This window comes from Vollenhovia emeryi, unplaced genomic scaffold (genome assembly GCF_000949405.1).
Source record: "Vollenhovia emeryi isolate VEMERY1.0 unplaced genomic scaffold, V.emery_V1.0 DF939157.1, whole genome shotgun sequence".
NCBI lineage: Eukaryota > Metazoa > Arthropoda > Insecta > Hymenoptera > Formicidae > Vollenhovia > Vollenhovia emeryi.
In genome coordinates this window covers 75,600-93,126 of record NW_011967209.1, presented here as the reverse complement: position 1 = coordinate 93,126, position 17,527 = coordinate 75,600, and the positions used below count along the sequence as shown (strand labels likewise).

At 46.5% G+C, this 17,527-nt stretch overlaps 1 protein-coding gene across 1 annotated transcript in view; it reads left to right on the top strand.

The window, feature by feature from the left end:
• Positions 1-17,527, top strand: part of LOC105564943 (nuclear pore complex protein Nup88) — a 75,652-nt gene that overhangs the window by 52,152 nt on the left and 5,973 nt on the right. Inside the window, exons 2-3 of the mRNA XM_012017729.1 lie at positions 2,444-2,613; positions 17,396-17,509. Coding sequence (XP_011873119.1) covers positions 2,444-2,613; positions 17,396-17,509 — 284 coding nt within the window. The remainder of the gene's footprint in view (positions 1-2,443; positions 2,614-17,395; positions 17,510-17,527) is intronic.

Below are 17,527 nucleotides of genomic sequence, written 5' to 3'. Positions count from 1 at the left end.
AACATACTCGCATCTATGGTTCGCTGGATGGTTATTAAACTTAAAACGTTGCTCGATCTTCATCGAAGGTTTTATATATGTATATAGTTTTGCTATTTTCAATTTATACCTTTATCGCTGCACGCCCGACCTTTCTTCATTTACCAGAAACATACGTCACGTCGAAAACCAATGTTACAAAAAAAAAGAATTATCGCTGATAGAACACCACATTCGTTTTGGGTTTCCGCGGCCGAAAGAGAACGAAGAGCGCGCGCTAGGTGGTTGGCGTCGGGTGTAAATTTGCATTGAACGAAATGAGGCGCTATGGGGCATTCCAGTCCGAAGTTAATAGCTTCCCAACGATTAACTGTATCCCTCCCATGTACCATCCGTGCCCAACCCTCTTCACCCTCTCACTCGCTTTCTCTCTCTGTCTCTCTCTCTGCCTCTTCGCCGTTCATCCGCTCGCCCTCACAACCCTCGTCCTCTTTCTCTCTTGTTCCCCACATACACATCGTCCTTCTTGCTTCTCGTCGCACGCGCCACGTCCCAGCTACCTATATCGTCCCTCCTAATAATGTATGTCCCGAAAGGTCGCGAAATAACTGACTTCGACGGACGACGAATATCGCTGGCGTTGTCGGCCGATCGAGCGAGCCGTGTGTCAGCCGGCGAGGAAAAACGCGCGACGAGCAAGACCGAGAGCCACGTGGTGCAGAGCCCGCTCGCTTTTTACCGCGGCGATCGCGGCTTTTGCCCGCCCGGCGGCCCGTCGATGCCGCACGGGACCTGGAAAAGGCAACACCACTGCGGCAGCCAATAGTTTCCAGGCGCGCGAAGGCGCCACGGGGGTTATAGGGCATAATTTAGTGGACAGTTTGATATACAAACAATCTTTAATGAAATTCTTGGTGTTCATTAATAACGCATTACAGCCTCGCGCGCCGGTGTGTCGGCATCGGTACTCGGGAATCCCGCTCGCCCTCTCTGCCTCCCCGCTCTTCACCGCCCCTTTTATACCCTTCCATTTTCCTGCTCATACTCCGGTGCCGTCGCTTCCGCGCGTACCATCGTCCGACACCCTTTATCGCCCTGGCTTTCAACCAACCCTCGCCGCCACCGGCGTGTCCCGGATGAAACACCGCGTGAATATGTTTCTACACTATCGCAATGACAATTCGATCCTCTGTCGATTGTAGAAATCAATGTAGACCTTTGCTAATTTGAAAGGAAAGTGACGAAATTTTATATTACGTTATACCATTGTATTCGCGATGCGAGACAGATTATAATTGTTCAGCGGAGCGATGATTTCTGATAAGCGAAAGTTCTGAAAAAGAAATAAACTTTAATCAGAATGTACCACCGCGTTGACATACCCTTTAGAACATTATTAAGATATTTTTACTTTGGAAATCCACGAGATACCCCGCGCGAGTTTATTTCGTTCGTTTCGTCTGCACGCTTTCCGCAATGGCTGTGCCAGACGCGAGACACGATACCCGATATATCGAGACGAAGAAGTCTCCCCCCATCGGAGAAACCCGGGGAATAACCAGCCTCTGGGTAGGAGAAAAAAGTAATTGCCCCTTGATACACGCCGATACCCCACCTGCGGGGATGCCGCCTCGTAATGATGTTCGCGTTGGCGAACTTAGTTCGAAATTAAATATCGGGGCAAGGAGGTGGAACGAACGGGGGTGGCGGTGGAGAACGTCGAAGAGATATCAGGGGGTTGCGATGGGGGGAGAAGAGCGGGCGACCGTTGCGCACCTGCCTTTTTCCCGGGACAGCACGATAAAAATCAAACTGGAAAGCAAACGAGGAGCGGGATCGTATTATAAAGTTTTTAATCGATAGACGATGCGCGTCTCGGAAAGCGGGAGAAGCGAACGGGGACGGGTAGATATCTCGCGGGTAGATAGGTAGACAGGCGGGAGCGGGGGTGGAAAAAAAGGGAGGAAAGGGAGGAAGGATCCAGGGAGAGAACGGCGCGATCGGGCGAGGAATCCTGCGGCGTGCTTACTGGCTCGTGTAATAATGAATTTATACCTCGCGCAAGAACGCTTTCGGGATCGGCGACATACCACTTTTCTTTCTCGCTTCGCCTGCCTTCTTAGAATTTTAATTAATGAAAACGCGGCCCCCGCCGCGTCACGAGATCTTTATTCGGAGGTCTTTGTCTTACCCGAACGCGTATCCACGTTAGAGAAACGAGATGCAATTTAAGTTTTGGTGACAAAATATCTGTTAATCACACGTGTGTCTCTCTCTCTCTTGCGTTTGTAACTTCGTTAAAAGTGGCCTTTTTCTTTTGTAACGCATTACATCTTTATAGATAAGATTTGGAATCACGAAATCTTGAATTGAATTGTTTTATATATTATTGATAAAATTATAAAATATTAGATCGAAATGATATTCACGATTACTAACAATATTTTTTACTTTTTTGTTATAGACGCTACAACCAACAGATCCGCCGATATTTGAAGTCGCAAACTTACTGATAAACGAGACAGCGACGCAACTGGCACTATGGGGCAAGTTGGGCGTCGCTCTCCTGGATTTGCCGAAACGATGGGGCAAGGACGCCGTTTACGAAGGCGGCAAAGAAGAGATTCTTTGCACGTGAGTACACATTAATCTTGGAAAATCTTTATGTTGCTTCTATGAAAAGTGCTCTTAAAAATTATGCGAGCAATGAAGAGGGATCTGTTTACCTGAAAATTTTAATTCCCCAAAAAATGATCTTACTACGAATAATGTTGCAGTGAAACAATTATGTAAGCGAACACAGCAACTTATTCTTACATGCATGTGTATCTTCAAATCTTTTTCAAAAAAAACTTTGTAAAAAGCATGGGATTAAAATTCAGTACGGGGAGGAGAGTATTGTATTGAATGCCAGGTATAGCATCTTTAAAAATAATTAAAAATCGTTTATCGATTTAAAACATGTGAATTTGCTGCACGACAATGATTTCCCCTAACAAAACTGTGCTATATGTCCGAAAGTAGAGACCCTGTAATCAGAGACTGGCCATAAGAGTTGGTCAAATTCCTGCGAGTGAGAGAGAAACATAGGCTATCTCACTCTTCTACGATTGTTACGATCTAAGTATCTTATAGTAAATTTCCACCCAAAATACGCGGTACAGAAACGTAAAGGAAGTAGACGGAAGGAAATATGCTGCGTTACCAACATATTAGATTTTTAATTATTGTGCTACCTACATCTTGCTCGGACCTAAAAGCTGGTGTTCTCGGTTCTTATTTGATTTTTTATCATAACTTCCCTGATTTAACTCTATTTGTTAAAATATTCGGCTTCTCCATCGAAGTATCCGCGTGAGTGTAACAAGATAATTGAATTAGCAACACCGGGGCGGCCGATGTCGACGATCAGTGTCTCATTGGTGCCCCTGCGCGAGTCGCACCGTCCGGAAGGAAAAAGAACCGCGTACCACCAAGAAAGTCTGACTCGTAAAAAGGAGATAAGGTTAGCGGCGGATAATAAATCGCGCTATCTGGCCTCCCCCCCCCCTCCCCGCGCCATCGCCGCGTCTCCCGTAGGCGTCCTAATATCCTGTAATTAAGAGGGTGTTACGGTGACGCCCGGGGAACCCCTTCGGCCTCCCTCTTATGGAATTAAGGTGGCTTTACTCGGTTAGTTTTCAAAAGTTCCGGGGGCCCGGGAAGCACCGCTGAATACTAACCGCCTCATCAACGACACATGCCACCCGAGACTACTGTCTCGCGTAACATTACCCGGTAGTGTGTGCCGCCGCCGCCCCCGGTCCCGTTTGCGCTCTCCGACCCCCCGGTCGTAATCTTTCGGGCGATTAGAACGTCGCGCAATTACGGGCGCCGTTGGAGATTACACTCGCTCGCGCGTCGCTGGATCGCGGCGCGGTCGATCGCAGTCGATCGGTATCCCGAACATCATTCGCACATCCGCCGTGTGTGTGTGTGTGTGTGTGTATTTTCAGTTTGTAATACAATTTAATACCTGATACCGTCAGCGATAGAATCGCAATTTCATGTAATTCGAGATTCATATTCGTGAAATTCGAAAGGACTAGGCGATTTCAAAATACAGCCTTAGACAAAATTATTAGCCACGCTCCCAATCGTAATACTGTATTGAATCTAACACCTGGAAAGTTTCTATTTTTTTAAAATTGTTTACTAGAGCGTCCATTGCTTCTGTACAGAAAACAACTTTTAATACAATGAAAATCTTCTGGTATTAGATTCAGAACAGTATACACTGTAAGTCTAAGTGTACTACTTTTATACAGATTCATATTCATGAAATTCAAAAGGACTAGGCGATTTCAAAATACAGCCTTAGACAAAATTATTAGCCACGCTCCCAATCGTTATACTGTATTAAATCTAACACCTGGAAAGTTTCTATTTTTTTAAAAGTTGTTTACTAGAGCGTCCACTGCTTCTGTATAGAAAACAACTTTTAAACAATGAATATTTTCTGGTATTAGATTCAGAACAGTATACACTGCAAGTCTAAGTGTGCTACTTTTATACACATGTATCTGAAATAAATGTCGATGGTTTCGAGCAAGAGAAATTTTCCGTGGTCTTTTAGAGTATCGTAATACGAAACTTATATTTCGGGATGAAGCTGGGTATCGCCTAAATCTGAAAACTCGCCTTTAAATTAAGCGTAATTAATAGCGAAATACGATGACTCTTAATCCGCCGGCGGAATAAACGCGAAAGGGGTAACCGGCTCGTTTTAAGTCGTCCCACGCATTATAATTTCATAATAAGCTGAATTCAGAATAAATGCCGGGTACCTTCCCCGACTTCCTGCTAATTCGTAATTCCGAACTTTTTCCGGAAGCGAACGAACCGCTTATTTCTCGAGAGGGAAAGGGAGCGCGCGAGGGCAACGCGAGAAAGAGGCGGGCGAGGCAGGGAGGAACAACCGACCGCCGCTAAACAAACTGTCCAGATTAAGAGCGGCAGTTTGCGCTAAAGTTTTTTCGTCGTTTCACTTAGGCGATTTCGCCCGGCCTGCTCGGGTTCGAGCGAATTTATTAAGGACGCGCGCGGTGCGCGCATTGTGCGCGCGCTCCTCGCGAAAGATCGCGGGCTTCCGAGTCGCGGCCATTAGAACGAATCTCGGGGATTTAATGTCTGCCACCTTCCAGTCAGCTTAAATAAGGCTAAATGAAGTTTATGCGTTATTGCCGGCGAAACTTCCGGTAGACTCAGCGGCGTGGCCTCGCCAATGGCCTGAAACTTCGAGCGAATCGTCTCGCGATTTCAGATGACTCGATACGAGGATCAGACCGGGCCAGGAAAATATCTCCCGTATTAGAGAACGTCAAAAATTGTGAGCCATAGGAAGAGCGTACTGTTCGTACTTCGAAAGTTATTTGTATCGCGAGAACGTACCATATTCTCGGTTTTTGCGCGACATTGTGATGAACATGATTTCATTTCGTATTATTTAGGCATTAAGAGATGCTCGATTCTAGAAATGTTCGACAGGAGCTGGTAAATTATTATATCGCTAAATAAAGCAGGTCCACTGGTTGTAACAAGCAAAATCGTTTTCGCGAACAGACAGATATTTGTCCAGCCATTTCCGAAGATCGCAGACTTGGCTCATGTCGTACCCGTTCCAGAGCGTCGGAATAATTGAAGCGAGACTTAAAGATGCAGAAGGTAACTTTCGATAAGAACGTCGCCCTCGTCGTCCTCGGCCTGAAACCGAATAACAGGTCCCGCAGCTTGCCGACCGGGCGGCGGGGCAGGGGGAAACGGGCCTCGGATTAAGCAAATGGCGGCAATAATAGTGATTATTCGGATTATGATATCAGAGCGCGAAGTGGGTTCGCCTGGACTTACTGGCAGCCACTAACTGCCGCGCCGCCAAATCCTGACTTCAAGACACCGGATTAAAACTATTACCACCTCGCGGCACCCCTTCGGTCTCGCCCCACTTCGTCCCCGAGCTCCTTTTTACCCTCCCCCGACCGACCCGCGCAGCTCTCTCTCACCTTTGGGAGACTTTTTCGTCCTCCTCGGGTGTTCTCAGCGCCCCTGAGGATCAAGAATCTAGCAGTTTCACCACCGAGAGGAGAGACGCGCGAAATGTAAACGCGACGTTCTCGTCTCGTCAGATTAAAATGCTTTGTGTTCTAGGCACTCTCTAAAAGTCAATCAGTGGATCGTCACTGGAAACAGTGAGTAGTCACTGGTTTACAGTTGCAAGTATACCACTGCGATTTTCAGTTGCCTGTAACTGCCAATCAGTGACTATTCACTGTGACTATTCACTGTTTTCAGTGATGATACACTGATTGACTTTTAGAGAGTAAATGCGCGCGGTTTCTATCAAATAAGAGTGCAGAGAAATTATTTCTGTAAATTTGTTAGAGTCAATCTAGTACGCACAATACATATGCAACATAAATCATATTGCCTGACCATCGTAGTCTTTTTCTACGTAGCATCTCTCGGTCTGACATATCCGGTAGTAATCTACTTGCAATTAGCTTTATATCTGACCAATCTTTATCTACTGACATCTAACGATTCTGATAGTGCTAGTAATTATGAAGGCTCCTTTCTGGCTTTAAAGTATCGATACAAAACTACTCTCTAAAAGTCAATCAGTGATAATCCACTGATTGGCTACAAGCCACTTGTAGAAGCGCTTTTATCGATAAAAGAGGCCTTTTTGATCTTTTTGATCTTAGCGGTCCACTTTTGTACGGTGTAATGGCACAATCTTGTAACGTGAACTAATCATGGTACTCTGTCGCGAGATACCAATGCCGTTGAAAGTCGACTACGGGTGCGTTAGACGTAAAGCAATAAATAACAACAGTTTAGCCGCGATATACCGGTTCGCTCTCCTCCCCCGAGGCGGCGGCGAACACTCCCCGCGGATAATCGCCATAGGAAGTAAGTACAATTCCTAGCGCATAATGCGGTCACGGTGTGGGTGAGTAGCGCTACACTCTGTCGCGAGCCCCCGGTATTAATTCGACAACGAATTGCGAACGCGGCGCCATTCCGCGCGGCGCCGTAAGATCGTCGCCTCTTGGTTGGCCCGCGCAGCTAATTATTGTTTTAAGGATTACCGTTATGTGTTTATTATGCGGCCTGGAGGACCTCGCCCTGCCCTCCTCTCCCCGTCACCCTTCACCTGCCTTAATATTCGGTAGATTTCAGCTACTCCGGGAACGGAACGGGAGAGATCTACGCCGTTTCTTCCCTCCCACTCGCGCCTTTCCTCTCTCTTTCTCTCTCTCTCTCCCTCCCCCTCTCCCTCTCTTTCTCTCTCTTCCGCCACGAAAAGTCAGCCTACGTTTATGAATAATTCTCACCTCTTATAACCACCCCCCTCGCCACCCCTGCCGACCTTTACCCAATCCACTCGCCGACACCGCGAACGTCTCGCCGAACCACCCTCCGAGTGTTCGCCTCGTAAACCCCTAATGCCGGCTCTTCATCTGCGAGCTCCCAGATTCTCAGCTCCGCGAAACAGGCGAATCGCCGTAACGCCTGCGGCAAGAAGCGGAAAGTAGATAATGGACACGTGTAATTATACTACAAGCTCTTCCCCGACTAATGACCTAATTAAAGGGCTTTCATGGCGGACGCGATTATCATCTGGAAAAATGTGGGGTGTTATTATACGCGGATGTATTGCGCGACTCATAGTGAGACGATAGTCATTAGAATCTCTCTTGTTATCGGGTTTCAACGAAATTGCAGTGCAGCCGATTACCCGAGTCGAAATTTTGGTACTACTTTGACACTTTTAAGGATAATTTACACCTACTTAGCTGACCTGTACACCTACATAGACCAGCAATCACCTGCTTTGATGACGTTATATTTTTTTACTCCACCCTTGAATCTTTAATTCTAAAATTGTACTTTAGCTCTTACTTAAAAGGACCTACTTTAATGGGCAAAAGTAGAAATTTCCGAAACTATCAGTTATCAGAAAATGGAGTAAATTTTGTACTTGCAGTTCGACCTCTTTTACTGTCTTAGGTCCTACTGCATAATAGAATTAGAGGTTCGACATAGGGTCAAAATTTCGACTCGGGTAGCTAAGGAGTTAATGAAATGCTCGATTACTTTCGCCGCTTCTAGACTGGCGGGATGTTAAGGTTTTTGGAAAGAAATCATCGCACGTGACAGGCGATGAGGCATCGACCCGCGTTTCACACTTGAGATTTATTGCGCCGATCATCTTTACGACACGTCGGCATTTAACACGCGATAAAATCGCAGGCCCCGCGCGGTATCGCTCCGCGTAATATGTACGCGCGGTGAATTGAATTTATATATTTTTTTTCCCAGATCGAACAAAAAATGCAGAACATTGCGTTCGGAGTGGAAGAAATATTTGTCTGGGCGTGATGCGCGCGTAATGTTTATGGCGGCGAAAGAGCGCGAACGTGTACACGCCGGCGACGGTAGTTTATATCTTCCACACATGACCACGCATTCCTCAAAATTTATATTAAAAACCATCGTATCGCGAGTCACTGTTTGCACGATGTAACTGCCAGATTGCGATTTCACCGCGGCCGAAAAATATTCAGTTTTATGCTGCACTTCGAACGGACACGGTCGTACTTATCTAAAAATTAAATATAATTCTAAAATGTGATTTCTCTACATTAAACATCATTTGGTTATTTCAAAAAAATTGCATAATAAATAATGGTTGGGCTTAAATAAATCTAATAAGCCAGTAGATAAAGGCACGGATAATCAGACTTAAATGCAAGTAGATTAACCACATGTCGTACCAGACCGGCTAGTTGTAAGTGAAGAAACCCGTTGTCAGACGGTGTCAAGCGCGCTGCGAAATCTGAAATTGCAACTTTATACACACGGAGTATTTCAAAGTGTTTAACAAAATTGAAATGTCAAGAATGAAGACTTATTGTCGCCAGTGAATACTAGACCAATGTAGGAAATTAATAATCGACACAACTGGCCAATTCTAATGAAAGCAATTTATTGGGAAAAATATTACCTCGCCTAGGGTATCTAATAGTTTAAATGTATCGAGGCGGAACAATCGCTGTTTTATTTTTATTATTATTAGTTAAACTGTCAGACTGGCCTACATTCGGAGTTGAAACCGGCCGATTGAAGCCCGCGCGATTGTCCTAATCGTTTAACAAGCGAAATGGGAACGTCGAAAGAAATGCGCGATATTGGACGCGCGCATTCGGACGTTCGTTTGTAACGCTTCGGGCTGAAAGACAAACAATAAAGAAGACAAATTTATGAGGCGCCATAAAGCTCGCGGGCTAATCTGTCACGCGTGCAAGCACATTTATTTCCAAACGTGGAATTTTCGCGGGCGGGCGCGCGCTGCGCAGAAACGGTCAATCGGCGCGCTTGAGCTCCTCGAGCATATGTTGAACGTGCTACGGAATATTTCACCCACGGGTTGAATCTCACCCCTCCCTCCTCCTCCTCCTCCTCCTCCTCCTCCTCTCCCTCCTCCACCCCCTCCCCATCGCGCGCGAGGATCGTTCTGCTATCTGACCCGGACCGCCGGCCGCGGGACGGGGAGGGGGCCACGCGCGTTTATTTAAAAAATGATTTAACCTAATGGTTTTACATATGTAATCCCGATATAAACCCGAGGCTAATCTCGGACGACCACACGCGGTGGTGCTACGCGGACACACGTACGCGCACACGCGTGATCGCGCGGGGCGAAAAAGAGAAGAGGCAAGAGAGAGAAAGTGGATGTGTATGTATGTGTGTGAGAATGAGAGAGAGAGAGAGGGAGAGAGCCCTGCGTCTCCAACACGCGACATCCACGTCCTTCGCGCATCCCCCACTTCGAATCTATCTTTGTTCTTTTTTTTTTTTACTTTTTTCGATGAGCAAGCACTAACGAAAATCACCGGCTTGCCGGCACCGGCACCGGTCGTACTCGGGCGAGTGAGTGAGGGATCCCGCAGGGCGAGGGGCGGGAGGGGGTTGTTTGCGGAGGCCGAGCATAGGGTCGCGCTGTATTCGCACGCGGGGATGATTTAGATGGTCCCCGATGATATCCGCGCCTTTTGAAAAATGTCGGCACACCGAGGAAAAAGCGTATAAGCCGTTTTACGGTTTACGTGTGTCGCGCTTTATCAGGCCGCCGCGGCCTGAAACTTTATTGCCGGCCGAACGATATTTCTCGTCGAATCAGCGTTAACGAAAGAGTTGAATTATGGGAGGTCGCGCGGAATTAAAAAGCTCGTGGCGCCGCGCTTACACACAATCGGGCGGTATTTGTTCGCGATATGAATGAAAATATTCATTTATCTGCCGCGTCTTCACATGCTTCATCGCGGAAATAGCTCCTCCCACCTTCGTAGGACATCAATACAATTTTTTTTTTGCTGGAGAATCAATCGTCAATGTTAACTAGATGCACGGATCTTCAACATTGTCTAATCTCGGTTTTAATTTTTAATCCTATTTACGATTTCAATTGCAAATAAGAAATGTAACTACTGTTAAAGCACAGTAGTCGCAAATCCGGATAAAGCTACAGCTTTCGGAAATATTCTACATCGACAATAAAGATAATTTGTCTGTTTAAAGACGTAAAAGTACAATTAAAGTCGGCGGAATTTTTTTTACATCTGTACGCGGTTTTCCTCCGAAATATGTGGAGACCATCTCGTCACATATTCACGTAGAGAAGATATTCAATCCCAATTTGCTCAATTATCGCGACATCAAGTGTCCACACACTTGGCGAACTTATGCATTCGTTTGCCAACGTTCCTACCTTCGTCTAATCAAAGAATTTCGAGCGTCGCGTCGCAGAGAATTTAAATACGCGAGCCGTGTTTCAGCCATCATCGTCGTCGTCGTCGTCGCCGTCGCCCCCCGTCGTCGTCGTCATCGTCGTCGTTGCAGGCTTCGCCGTCGTCGTCTCGTAACGAAATAAAAGCCGACGGCGAAAGAGAGAGAGAAAGACACATCTGTCGGTTCTTTTAATTACAACGGTACGTGTGCCAGCCACGAGCACGATCCGGGGATGCCCGGGCACTCCTGTTCCTCGCACTCTCCGCACTCGGAGTATCCTTTGTTTGCCGTTTTCCGTTGTGGCCCCCGTCGCTCATCTACGCCCGCCTCGTTTCTAGCGGCGCGTTTCACGTCCAGAGACACGCGCTCGCGTGACACAAAGTCGATATCGCGATCTGATTCCTCCTCGGCCTGAAAAAAAAAATAATAAAATAAAATACCGCCCGCGAGCTTGTTAATCCATTACGCCCCGTGAAGTTTTATTTTAGATTAATGCGAAACGGGGAATTCTCCAAGATCGGCATTGAAGATAGAAGTGTAATTATTAAGGGAAAATAATTAGCGGGGCTGAACAATCTCGTCGAGTCATGAAGGATTGATCCCCTCAGTTTTTATCTGAGGAGAAATGTTACATCGCATTTATATCGCCTCATTTCTAAATATAATTGATCGCACGCCAATGCGCAACACCTAACTCTTTGTAACAAAGATCATCGTGTTTTTCTTTAAATTCTGCCTGCGGGTATACAGAATCTTTAGATTGATATTAAACTGCCAACTGCATTGCAATAACCAAACTTCTCCAATTGCTTTTTCACACACACTGCACCCCCCCCCCTCCCTCCCTCTCTCTCTCTCTCTCTCTCTGTTTCTGTCTCGACTAACTGCTTTCAAACGATATTTATGACTCGCGCTTATTACACATTGCCTAATTATCCCGCGCCGAGTGCGATACGTCGACGTGTGTACCGCCACGAAATACTCAACGAGGCTCGACACCCTCGTCATCGGGGCGAATACGGCGCGCTACCTACGGGGGTAAGTGCCGGCGAAGATCGAGAACCGGGACGTGTCGGGACACGGGCGACCGGGAGAAGCCAGCCCGGGGGTACCAGGCGTGAGCCGATAGCAGGAAGCGGCGACGGGAGACGCGCGACGCTTGCCTGAGACGACGCCGCGGCGTCGAGAATTAACGGGCTTAGTTGCCGACGCAGGTGTCGTCGGGAAGGCGAAGGCAAGCGAGAGTCGGGATGAATTACGACGGGAGCGTCAGCCAGCGCCAGGAGAACGTCGGTCGTTATATTTTGCGCAACATCCCGATTTTATGGGCCGCCCCCCGCACCCCCGGACGAACGGGGGCGTCCCCCGTCCCCCTTTCGGCACGGGAGAACTCGAACTTCCGTTGTGTTACGCGGCTGCCGGGGTAGCCGAGTACCGATGAGCTGGAATGGTTGGTCCAGGTTAATTACAATGCTGTGATCTCCCACTGTGTTGTCATCGTAGCGAGTAAAGCATTGAACGTTTCGAGTCCGCGAATTGAGAGGCCCTTATGTTATTGGGTCTCAATAGCGGCTGATGTGATCGACTTCTAAGTAGACTCAATCGATAGTTTGCCATTAGGATTTTCGATAGAACTCCGCGGGGGCTACCGGGAACTCACAACAGAACTGCCGGAACTCTTCAAAACATTTTTTGTGTCTTATAAGACAGAAAGTGACACCTAAAATCGCCCGTAACTTTTTCCACTTTAGTCACATACTTTTGCCATTAGGAATTTCGATAGAACTCTGCGGGGGCTACCGTGAACTCTCAACAGAACTGCCGGAACTGTTCAAAACTTTTTGTGTCTTATAAGACAGAAGTTCTTTCTCACGAGTTCTTTCGAAAACTATTAAGGCTCGAAGCGCTACGACCGACGAAGAAAAAGTTCTCGCGATTTTTCGATTACCACTTGTTCCGGTCGATGCAACGTGCCTTGTCCGATACGCGCTTCAAATCAGTGGATGAGATCCGAAAATGGCTCGACGACTTTATCGTATCCAAAGACACAACATGTTCCCGAGATGGAATTCATCAACTACCTGACAGATGGCTTAAAGTTATAGAAAGCAACGGCGAATACTTTGATCGACAAATTTGTTTTACTTTCTTTTAAAAGAAATCTTAAATATAGCTGAAAAATTTGGATTATTCATTTGTGCGCCTAATATATTATTAAAAAAATATCGAGCAATCAATTCTACGACAAGCCGCAATTAGGATCCCACGGGTCGGTCGTCAGTTTCCCATCGGGCTCCTTTGATAGCGCGTGGCTGTATGTCCTTGCGTCACAAGCAGGCGGGTTAACGAGTAATGTCTAATCTATGCATCCGCTTATCATAATGGCCCTCGTTATATCGTGAGCACGGCCCGGCAGGCCCGGAAGCTCGCGCCAACCCCCCGCCGTCGACCTACCCCTCAGTCTTAGCCGCCCCCTTCCTCACGCGCCGCGCTTCCGCGTGGCCGTAATAAAAGTATTCCGAGTTACTGAACGATATTACGCCGTTACGGGCTCTGCTCGCCGGCCAGAATTAAGCGGCTGAACGTTGTCCCCGCAAGGGGTTCCGAGCGCACGATCGCTATAAAGGGCGCGCGCGCGCGCCGAACGTAAAAGCCATGTGGCAGCCCGTTACAGCATCGGCGCGCGATCAAAGATTACCGAACACTGTCGAGATTTTGCCTGGAACGAGATGTAAATGGGTTTAAAAGTCCCCACTAAAGTACGTCCTCGGATGACGCTTTAAATGAAGAATCTCAGTCCTTTTTCCTCTTTTTTTTTATCAATCGAACAAAACGGGACTAAACTTATTCGAGTTGGAGGAAAGTTAAATTATACGCGGAGAGAATTTTCCCTAAAATTTATCCTGAGGATAAATTTTTTTGTAATCGTGGGACAACGTGGCATTCCGAAGAATTTTATAAGAATTTTTTGAAATTTTACCATACATCCTACTAATAAAATGTATACTAAGCATAATTATTAGCAAAATGTATGGTAAAATTTCAAAAAAAAACTCATAAAGTCCTTCAAAATGCAATGTTGTCCCGCGATTACATAATTTTCAGGGTAAATTTGAGGAAAAAATTCTTTCCGTGTAATATACGTCGTGTTCGCAAAGTTAAGCGCAAGCAACTGTGTCGGAAATTATAATCCACGCCATTTGGCTCTGATGGCCTTTGCTTATTAGTAATTCGAGTGACATTCAAGAGAGCCCGCAAATCTTCATTGTCGAAAATAATGTTTCACACGACACATCGATCTCGAATCGCCAAAATTCGTCCCTACACCGCGTCCAGCTTCGACACAAATAATTTTGCGGCGTGGGGGGGTGCGGGTTGAAATTCCGGTGCGCGAAAATAATGACAATCTCGCGAGAAACAAACGCGGTGGCAAACGCGCTGGCAAGCCGGCCGAATCGGCCCCGGCGGCCGTTCTATTAAGCTAAAATCAGGGCCCCTGGCAGCGCCGGGGCTCCGCAGCGCGTCGCTCTAAATTATTATAACGCGAGGAGATCCGCGTACCTTCGCGGACAATGAAAGGTACACCGTAACGTCGCGACGTTTGTTTTGTCGGCCTCGGCGCGGCCGCCGTCCGCTCGCGCGCTCCGCGCGCGGCGATGCTCTCTCGCCTACATTTCGTATATTTTATTATTACTCTCGCACTTTCCGCGGCTGGACACGGTAACGTTGGCCGAGGGGGTTGACGGCGGTGGTTAGCCCGTGGCCGTTATTAATGTCCGCGGCATGCCAGAAAAAGCGAGCAAAAGGCCCCGCTGGCCGGAGAGAAAAAGACAGTGGGCATCGGGTATCACCGGCACACAACGTTCTCCGGGATATACACCCCCCCCGTTAGTACATACGTCCCGCGCAGAACGGCGACACGGCCACCACCAGCACAAGCGCCAGGAGTTCTTAATAATTGATAAAAATGTACGCACGCACCGGTAAAGAGAACGGGAGGGTGGGGACGGGAGAGAGATAGAGGCAGGACGTAGAGGAGATAGAGGAGTGAAGAGGACCAGGGACACAGGGTGAAAAAAAGGGCCAGACATGGCGGTGGCGGCGGTGGCGGCGGCGGCGGCGGCGGCGGCGGCGGTGACGGTGGTGGTGGTGGTTGGTGGTGACTCTCACCCTCGCGGCTCTCCAACCCTCCTGTGTCCGCCCGACTCGCCACCGTTTCGTTGACAAAGGCATACGCAACGATTTATTCGCACTTTTCACCGCGACCTCTCCCGAGAATTTTTCTTCGTTCTGTCACAATTTCGGAATTATCAGAATTTATGCCTACCCTTTCGCGCGCGTGGCCAGGCGCGCCCGCGCGCGTATTCTGATAGGTATTAAGCTGTCTTGATTACTGCGATGGTGGCCCGCGGAGATGCTCCGCGTTCGATGGCGTTGAATATTCCTAAATAAAATGAATGGCAACAGGACCAACGCATTTAAGGGCGCGCTCGCAGCCCCCATTGTGTAGTCGATATTCGTTGGCGCTGGCACCGAAAAAAGATTTGAAGAGAGCGCACCATAAATATCCATTTGCTGATCATTTATATTAAATAAAATGGTCATATTGGAAATTGTCACGAATGAAAATGTATAAAATCAAGTTATCACGTCAATTCGCGCCGTTTTCTGTAATATCGCTTTGGCATCTGTTCACAAGTTGTGAGGAACAACGGAAAACATATCTAGTCACTAAAGATTGATACCGTATTCGAAGTACTTGATTCAGGTAGAAGAGATACCAATCTTCAGATCTTTGCTCGACTTGACATTGGTTAAAAAGAATGATTAATAAATAAAATAAGTCGACCCACAAACCGCAGCATGAGAATAATAGATTTGAAATGAAAATAAATAAATATCATTTATTTTAATATGTGAATGCTGGTATAATTGGAACGATATCGAAGCAATATGCGGGGCTTAAAATCTGGAGTCGATTAAAACGTTTAATAAAGCGCGAATTCCTTGTCGCAAGCGTGGCCGGATCCGGGCATCGCCATCGCGATTTACCGGAAATTTTTCGTCGAAAAACAAAAGAACGAAAGGCCGCGCAGCTGCTCGAATCTAATTAAGAAATTCTTACACGGCAGTGCCGCGCATTCTGCCACACCCTCATGTCCCGACCTCACCTCTGTCTATCTTTCTCTCTCTCTCTCTTCCTCGTCCGAGGCACGTCTAGAAAAATTAAAAATAATTTTCCTACGTAAACGTATTAACCCCGGTGGCGGTGGACGGGCTTTTTGCGCTGCGCTTTTCTCGCAATTTGTACAAAGAACGGCACGGACCTGACTTCAAAGTAGATCTTACACGGTGTCGTATCATTTTATTCCAGGAACTTCCCTGCGTATTACTCGTTATTGCGTTTAAGTCACTGGCCGTTTCTGCCGCGGCCGCCGCTTCGTCCCGCCCTCATTTAAGATTCCGAGACGAATTTCGTAACTTTTTTCCGTAAATAGGCGAATTAAATAACAACGTTCACGTAGAGCGCAAACTATTATAAACTCCGCGCATCGGGATTAGAACTAAACAAAGCGTCGTTGTCTTCCTAAGGAAGACTCGGACGGCCACTCAATCTAGAAAATTATCCAGACTGCGAAGATGCAGTAAAAACATTTAAAAAACAGTAAAAACATTAAAAATATTGCAGTAAAAACATTTTTATTTTCATAGATTTGAAAGTATTAACATTTTAGCATCTATCATAAAAGAGGCTTTGCGAAACATTAATATAAAGACAATCTGTAAAAATAGTTCCGGAAAGATTCTTTAAGAACGAAGCGGAAAGCAGAGATACGAAGAGAACGGGATTTGTGTTCGAGATTTGAATATATTTCCTCCGAGTCAAATAAGTAATCATTGTTATCTTCACGCGGATAAATTTGTAACTTTGACTCTTGGTTTGTTGGTCATCGGTCGGAAGGCGTCGACAAACGGGAGATAAGCGACGAGCGCCGCTCCCCCCCCCCCGTCCTGACCATTTCTCCCATCTTTTCTTTCTCGGCGATAAATTCTGGGGAAAAACCTATCTGGATTTTCCGCTCGTCCTTCCCGACGCTCAACCTAAAAATTCATTAGATTATAAAGCCATTAATGCTCATCCGCGCGGCCGAACGCGCCTCTCCTTGCTTAGGCGCGAGGTCCAGGCTTGGATCAATGTCTCACATTCGTGGAACTTCATTCACGTCGCTATTGTTTCTATTAATCTTGCACAAGGAATTATAATCAACATGTGTTCTTTAAGGTTTTTTTTTTAATTGTATAGAAATACAGTGTAGTTGCTGCGCATTATACGTTACAGATATAAAATTTAATTTGTTTGTATCTTGAGTGATCGTTCAGTTACTTACAAATAATGATCGAATTTTGCGTGTGCTCAAGAGATTCCAAATATACGCGTATTTTTGGTTTAACTTTAATTATTGCTTCTGTTTTATGAAGTTATGACTTAATATACAATTTGCAAATTTAGCAAGATAATCGAAGTGGATTTTATGTCTCGCGAATTGGATTGCGTCCCGTTACCTGATGCCTTTTCTGATTACAGGAATCACAATTTCGGCGACTTCGGGACGACCACGGAGATTCAACGAGCGCGATGGCATCCGGGCTCTACGAATGATTCTCATCTGTTGATTTTGACATCTGAAAATTCTTTTCGGTAATTAAGTGTACAATT